At 53.6% G+C, this 8018-nt stretch overlaps 1 protein-coding gene and 1 pseudogene across 1 annotated transcript; both read right to left on the bottom strand.

Annotated features, from left to right (window-relative positions):
- Nucleotides 1–940, bottom strand: part of LOC111824042 — a 2890-nt pseudogene extending 1950 nt beyond the window's left edge.
- Nucleotides 941–5381: 4441 nt separating this feature from the next.
- Nucleotides 5382–7802, bottom strand: LOC111824046 (sialic acid-binding Ig-like lectin 14). Its single transcript, XM_023747313.1, has 6 exons — nucleotides 7766–7802; nucleotides 7304–7687; nucleotides 6811–7089; nucleotides 6006–6267; nucleotides 5779–5907; nucleotides 5382–5642 (listed from the first exon to the last, which is right to left on the bottom strand). The coding sequence occupies exons 1-6, from the start codon at nucleotides 7800–7802 to the stop codon at nucleotides 5606–5608; spliced, it is 1128 nt and encodes a 375-aa protein (XP_023603081.1). The 3' UTR covers nucleotides 5382–5605.
- Between the last annotated feature and the right edge of the window lie 216 nt (nucleotides 7803–8018).

The raw sequence follows: 8018 nt of genomic DNA, 5'->3' as shown, positions 1-8018 counted from the left end.
CCCGTTTCACCTGACAGGTGAAGGCTGGTGCCATGTCCGGGGCTCGGGTGAAGGTGAGCACGAGGAGCTGAGGTTCTGGGGGTCCAGCGAGTCACAGAGGCTCCCGCCCAGGAGAAGGTGAGAGGTCGTCCCCTTCGCAGGCCCCTGGCAGGCTGCAGGCCAGCTGTGTGGGGCGGCCGGATTCCAGAGGCTCCCGTACACGGATGTGGGGTTTCTCTGTCAGGGCTGCAGGGGAGAAAGGCAGGTGCCTGGGCTCCAGGGGTGGGGACTCAGAGCGGGACCCTGAGAGAAGCCCTGCCTCAGGCTGAGCTCACCCAGGCCCTGTGTCTCTTCCCACTGCCCAGGGTCCACGGCCTGGACAGGGAGTGTCCAGTGTCCTGTTCCTGCTCTAAGACGGGGTCCCATGTCCCTGGGTCCTCTCCCAGGCCCCTGCTGTACCTGTCACCATCAAATGCAGCTTCTTCATTACATAATTATATTTTACAGAATTCCCTCTCTCCACTCGGAAGAAGTAGCGTCCTGTGTCACTCCTCCTGGAGTCTCTGATGTCCAGGGAACAGTTGTTGGTCCTGGGGTCCACAAGGAGGAATCGGCCTTGGGTCTCTCCCCTCACTTTTTTATTCTGGTTGGTCGAAGCCACAGGAGGAGCAGAGTTTGTGTTGTCCCCGTCCCGGTACCAGTAGGTGTAGAGTTCACTAGAGGAAGACCACAAACTCCACGGGTAGGAGAAGGAGCAGGGCACGTGGACACACAGACCCTCCTGCACCTTCACCGATTGCTGCACTCGGAGCTCATAGCCTGGATGCTGCTGCTGCAGGGACCCTGGGGGAGGGGGACACAGAAGCTCAGATGCAACTCCCACTCCTCCCCCTACTGCCCTGCCCCCTCTCTCAGCAACTCACCCCCCCCAGAGTAGGGACAGCAGCAGAAGGGGCACCATGTCTGCCTCTGGCAGGGCAGAGTGGGTCCTGGTCCCTGTGTCAGGGAGCGAAGTGCCCAGCTCTGGGGTGTGGCCTAGGACACCCCAACAGGAAGCCCTGGGGGAGAGACTGGGGCCAGGCTGGAAGGGGAACTTGGTCTCCACAGGAGTTGGGGGTGGTGCCTGAGAAATCTTTCTGTCTCCCCTCCCCCGCCCCCCCCCCCATGACGCCGCAGGCAAATGTCCTGAGACCCTGGGAGGCTGAATGGATTGTCCAGAAAGTGACCCAGTTACAGAGGATGTGTAAGTGGGGACGGAAGTCGCCCAGGGGCCAGCACACTCAGAGCTGGTCCTGGGGACTCAGGGGGACCAGCCCTCCAGCTGGAACTGTTGAACATTCTGGAAAAAGATCATTTTAATATTTTTTTAGACCAAGTGAGAGTAAAAGAGAGAGGAATTTAGACCCAAGTCCAGTGGAGGGTGGAACCCAGGGGCAGAGCTGAGTGGTAAAGGCCTTGGCTCTGAGGGCTTCTTGGGGACGTGGGACACACCTGTGTTAGCTCGAGGGTCTGAGTGTCTGAGTTACAGCGAGGGCCCACAAGCCCTATCGGAAACGGACGCCCGATTTGGCGGGACCTCAGCACAGCAGCATCGTTGCCGCCTGAAAGTTCATGAAAATCCACCTTCCTGGCCCCTCATTGCTGGGTCCCTGTTCAGAGCCCCACCCAGGCTGATGGGAAGGGATTCCTTTCTGCTCCATCTGTGTCCCAACCCGGGCATCACAAACCCTGACATTCCATTCCCGCTGCTGGAGCACATAGTGGGGCTTCTGTGTGCCTCGCTGCCCTTGACTGATGGAATCTCAAGGGAGGAACCAGTGAGCGCGGGGGGATGTCAAAGGCCTTCAGGATAACATCACAGTCAGCTAGGGATGCAGGAGGCTCCCCTGGCGGGATAGAGGGTGAGCTCAGCAAGCCCCACACCTAACACAGCAGCACCGGGTCCGAGTCCAGCAAGGCAAGAACAATAAGCAAAAGCTATGAAATTCCAAAGAAAATCAAGCTGCCTTTCTCCATCAAGGATTGTGTCTATATAGGAAAATCCACAAGTACATACAGATGCACATGTAGAGGCTTGAGAACAGAGTCAGCAAGGTTTCTAGAGACAAAATCAAATTACAAAACTCAAATGCATCCGTATAGCACAGTGACCAACGAAAAACAGGATGGTATAAAAGATGTCATGGACATATCAAAACTTGCGATGTTCCTGGAATAATCAGAGATGCACATCACAAATATCTACTATGCACGTCCTCAGTGGAGGAAATGGTACATCTGTTTGGGAGGAGTTTACAGGTGGAAATAGATAGCCCTGGCCGGATGGCTCTGTTGGTGGAAGCATCCTCCCTACAGCACATTGGTTGCAGGTTCAATTCCAGGTCAGGGCACATACCTTGTTTCCATACCAGCTCAGACCAAGTATGGGAGGCAACCGATTTATGTTTCTCTCTCTCTCTCTCTCTCTCTCTCTCTCTCCCTCTCTCTCTCTCTCTCTCTCTCTCTCTCTCTCTCTCTCTCAGCTACAAGGTATAGACAGAAATGCAGAAGATGAAATTTCCCCGTAAGCTGTGACAGGTAAGATGGGCCTCAGGGACAGAGAAGGGGCCAGGCTGACTCACCTCAGAGCACAAAGCCCATCCTAAAGCAACCCACACCAAAGAACTGGGTAAAGGAAGCAACCATTTTCACACTCAAGAGGGGCCACAGAATTCATCCCAGAGAGAGAACTCTGTGTGTGTATATGCATGTGTGTTTGTGCGCGCGCGCGAGCGCGTGTGTGTGTGCAATTTCCAAATAAACTAATGAGAAACTTTTATGGACGTGAGACTCACATGACATAAAATTTCTAATGCTACCTTTGGGTGTGTGACTTTTGGAGCTGCTTATCACTACACTTCCCCCATCACTTTCTGTATCGCGGGCCTACTATGCGCCTTCCCCTTACCTTCCTTGTCCGTGTAGAAATCTCATGTGGGGTTTTGAATATTAATGCCCTGATGCACCAAGCAAAACCCCCACAGGCCTAAGGAGTTCTTTCATGGTTCTGTAGGATTGCTGATGTTGGGTCTCTTTTCATGACTTTGTTGGCCATTTGTACATCATCTTTGGAGAAATGTCTAGTCAAGGTTTTAGCCATTTCTTCAATTGTGTTATTTGGGTTTCTTATGTTGTCTTGTGTGAGTTTGTAATAGATGCTGGATATTAACTCCTCATCAGATACATCTTCTCTCCCATCCTGTAGGTGGCCTCTGGAGTCTGGTGAGAGCGTACTTTTGTGCTCAGGTTTTGAAGTTGGTACAGTCCCACTTGTCTCTGTTTGCTTCCCTTGTCTGTGCTTTCGATGTCAATATACAGGAAATCATTGCAAAACCCAATGTCCTGGGATTTCCCCCTATGTTTCCCTCTAGGAGTTTATAGTGGTTGGTATTATATTTAGGTCTTTAATACATTTTTGCATAGAGGAGAATGATTCTATGATGGAAACCCAGAACTGCATGAGAGGAACAACTGTGAGGGGTATTTTTCAAAATAGTCCTTGTTTTCCTGCAGTGTGTTCTCACAGTGGGGTCTGAAGACGCTGAACTCACAGAAAGAGAGTAGAACAGTGATGCAGGGGCTGGGGGTGGGGAAATGGGGAGATGTTGGTCAAGGGTAACTTGCAGCTACTAGAGGAACAATTCCTGGGGACGTACTGGACAGCATGGCAAGTACAATTAACAGGATTGTATTCTATCCCTGAAAGTTGCTATTGTTATACATCATCAGTGTTATAACCATAACAATGGTAATTACATGAGAGGATGGAAGTGTTGATGAACCTTATTGTGGTAATCACTTCTCTATGTAGGTGCATCAAATATGCACATTGCATACCTTAAGCTTGCATGCACTCTATGTAAAAAAATCTCAATTAATCTGGAAATAAAATAATTGTTTACATCCAAGCAATTATTAATGTTCTCTAAAGTTTATCAAATTTATAGCTGTAAGCTCTATGACAATAACAATACAAAATGGTGAGAGTATAGGTGGATGTGTCTTAAATGTGGAAATTTTTTATTATTCAAGAATAGATATAGCCGAAACCGGTTTGGCTCAGTGGATAGAGCGTCGGCCTGCGGACTGAAAGGTCCCAGGTTCGATTCCGGTCAAGGGCATGTACCTGGGTTGCGGGCACATCCCCAGTAGGAGATGTGCAGGAGGCGGCTGATCGATGTTTCTCTCTCATCGATGTTTCTAACTCTCTATCTCTCTCCCTTCCTCTCTGTAAAAAATCAATAAAATATATTAAAAAAAAAAGAATAGATATAGTCCAGCCGTTGTGGCATAGAGGTTGATCATCAATCTATGAACCAAGAAGTCAGGGTTCGACTTCCGGTCAGGGTACATGCCTGGGTGACGGGCTTCATCCCCAGTAGGGGACGTGGAGGAAACAGGCGATCAATGACTCTCTCATCGTTGATATTTCTATCGCCTTCTCTCCCTCCAAATTCCTCTCAGAAATCAATAAAAATATTTTAGAAAATAAGAAGAGATATAAATACTGATTGAAGAATAATTACAAGGAATAAACAAAATCCCTTACTTGAAACAGCTTCAACAACAGCAACAACAAAAAGAGGAGATCCAGATATAACTGGACTCAAGAAACTCCCACCGAAACTAAATAGTAAAATCAATAGTCATGTGATGTCACAGAAATGTTCTCCTTTATGATTAAATGCTGGGATGTGTTATGACAATAATTCTGAGGTTGGCGTCTATGCACAGGGAGAGAAGAGCTGCTCCTAACTCTACTGTGTATCAGCACCTACACATGGGAGACCAGAAGCTCAGGTGGTGACCAGGTAACTCCTGGGCAAGGGGAGGATAAGGTGCCAACTTCAGTCTGTCTCTGGGCTGAGAATGGAGAGAGAGGAGCAGGGGGTGGGGGATGAGTGGGCAGAAGGAACAGAGAGAAAGAAAGAGTGGTGGTGGGGGGGGGAACAAGTCAAATGGGAGAAGCACAGGCAGAAACAAGGGGTGGTCAGAGGGTGTGTATTATTGTTTATTTCTGTATCTCATGATGTTTTGAGCCATTAAACAGATTGAAAGCCAAGGAGACACAGGGCCTCCCAGGTCCCGCCCATTCTCTGGGACAGCAAAGAATTTCAGATGCAAACCAACCCAACCTGAGCCCATATTCCCAGCCTCCCCACCTGCCCCAAATGACCCAGGACCTGGGACCAGACACATAGAGACCACGCCCACAGGCCCATCCCCCAGACTGACACACACCAGCTGGTCCTGAACTGCTCACCCTGCCCTGCCTTGTGTTTCCCATGGGAACCCAATCAAGGCCTTCGCTAGGCTGCCCTGCACCTACATCTGCTTTCTGAGGAAATCCGGGGCTTCCGGGCACAGCGGCCCCTCCTCTCAGGAGGTGAAAGGAGTAAAAGTCTTCTCTCCATGGCATTGACTCCCCTGTGGTCACTCAGTCACTTCCACACACTGAAATCCAGGGGCACATTGGAGGCAGGTGAGTCAAGAGCTTCCAGGGAGATGGTGACATGGACGTCCCAGGACGGTCCCTGTAGCCTGGTGTCCACACCTCAGTCCCATCTTGAGAGGAAGGGGGGATCCATCAGGAGCTCTGCCTCCTGTTCCGGGGGCCTCCACACCTGTGGGGCCCACACAGGTGTCAGCTCAGAGACTCGGCCACTTTGGCTCTAACTCCAGGCAGAGCCGGACAGCTTGGCCCCACCTGCACCTCAGAGCCAATCCCTAACCTTCCCCGAGAGAGACAGGCCTGCTCACCTGGTGTAGTAGAGCCAGGTGAGGACGTAGGTGAGGAGGAAGCCAGCCCCCATGAGGGCCCCTCTGATCAGGGTGAGGACCAGGGGCCAGGAGCCCTGCTGCTCCTCAGTCACACATCTGCAGGGAGGGCTGCCTGGGGACGCAGGAGAAGGGTGACGTGTTGTCCAGGTGTCAGTCCACCCACAGACCAACACCTGACCAGGTGGCCGCCCCCACACCAGTCCTGCGACTCACTCTGCACAGAGAGGCTGAAGGAGACGTGCTGGGAGCCCAGCGGGTGCTGAGCCCGGCAGGTGAACTCTCCTTCCTGTGCAGGCCCCACGCGAGGCAGCTCCAGGATCGCGGTGCTGGAGATGGGGGTGGCGTTCCGGCCTGGGGACCCCTGGAACCAGCTCAGCTCAGCAGGGGGGTTGCTGTCAGCCTCACAGATCAGCCTCATCGCCTCTACCTCCAGGATGGAAAGGGATGTGGTTTGCAGAATCTTGAGGGCTTTGGAGAAAGAAGTGGGGGATAGGCAGGGAGAGAGAGAGACAGAGAGAGAGAGAGAGAGAGAGAGAGAGAGAGAGAGAGAGAGAGAGAGAGGTGTGTGTGTGTGGAACACAGATGCAGGCAGGCACCCACCCACCAGAGGTGAGGAACTGGGGTGATGACTTTCATCCCTGCCCTTCCCATGTCTCATCCCATTCAAACTCCTGCTCCCCCCTCCCCCCCCGCTGCCCCACCAGCGCCCAGGGCAGGTCCCAGCCCCAGAGAGGAGGGGTTCTTTCCTACCTGTGGCATTTATGAAGGAGACGCCTATGGTGGGGTTTCCTGGGGCATCTGGGATAGAAAGACACGGCCCCACTTCAGATGGAAGTCACCCCAATCCCAAGGAGGGGCGGTGGGGACACTCCCCACCTACACGCAGATCCATGCATGAGTGTTCTCAGGTTATATCAGCCTCCTACACACACACACACACACACACACACACACACGCACACACACCAGTCCCACTACCTCTAGGGACCCAGCCACTCCTGCAACACTCACAGGACACATTGAGCCGGATGGTTCTCTGTGTGGTCCACTGGGACCCTTCCCGTTTCACCTGACAGGTGAGGTTGGTGCCATGGTCCCGGGGCCTCGGGGTGAAGGTGAGCACCGAGGAGCGGAGGGTCTGGGGGTCCAGCGAGTCCACAGCAGCTCCCGCCCAGGAGAAGGTGAAACGTCGTCCCCCTTCACAGGCCCCTGGCAGACTGCAGGCCAGCTGTGTGGGGCGGCCGGACTCCAGAGGCTCCCGTACACGGATGTGGGGTTTCTCTGTCAGGGCTGCGGGGGGAGAAAGGCAGGTGCCTGGGCTCCAGGGGTGGGGACTCAGAGCGGGACCCTGAGAGAGGCCCTGCCTCGGGCTGAGCTCACCCAGGCCCTGTGTCTCTTCCCACCACCCAGGGCCCACGGCCTGGACAGGGAGTGTCCAGTGTCCTGTTCCTGCTCTAAGACGGGGTCCCATGTCCCTGGGTCCTCTCTGGGGCCCAGGCCTTACCTGTCACCTGCAAATGCAGCTTCTTCATTATGTAATTATATCTCACAGAATCTCCTCTCTCCACACGGAAGAAGTAGCGTCCTCTGTCACTCCTCCTGGCGTCTCTGATTTGCAGGGAACAGTTGTTGGTCATGGGGTCCGCGAGGAGGAAGCGGCCTTGGGTCTCTGTCCTCACTGTTTTATTCCGGTTGCTCGAGGCCACAGGAGCAGAATAGGCTGTGTTGTCCCCGTCCCGGTACCAGTAGGTGTAGAGTTCGCTAGAGGAAGACCACGGACTCCACGGGTAGGAGAAGGAGCAGGGCACATGGACACACAGACCCTCCTGCACCGTCACCGATTCCTGCACTTGGATCTCATAGCCTGGATGCTGCTGCTGCAGGGATCCTGGGGGATAGGGATTGAGGCTCTGATGCTGCCCTCGCCCCTCCCCCACCTGCCCTGCCCCCCTACCTAGACATTCACCCCCCAACAGTAGAGGCAGCAGCAGCAGGACCACCATTGCTGCCTCTGGCAGGGTAGAGCAGGTCTGGGTCCCTGTGTCAGGGAGCGAAGTGCCCAGCTCTGGGGTGGGGCCTAGGACACCCCAACAGGAAGCCCTGGGGGAGAGACTGTGGCCAGGCTGAAAGGGAACTTGGCCTCCACAGGAGTTGGGGGGTGGTCTGTGAAATCGTTCTGTCTCCCCTCCTCATGCTCGGACCCATGACCTGCAGGCAAT

This window comes from Myotis lucifugus, unplaced genomic scaffold (genome assembly GCF_000147115.1).
Source record: "Myotis lucifugus unplaced genomic scaffold, Myoluc2.0 scaffold_838, whole genome shotgun sequence".
Classification (NCBI taxonomy): domain Eukaryota; kingdom Metazoa; phylum Chordata; class Mammalia; order Chiroptera; family Vespertilionidae; genus Myotis; species Myotis lucifugus.
This window is presented reverse-complemented; position numbering and strand designations above follow the sequence as displayed.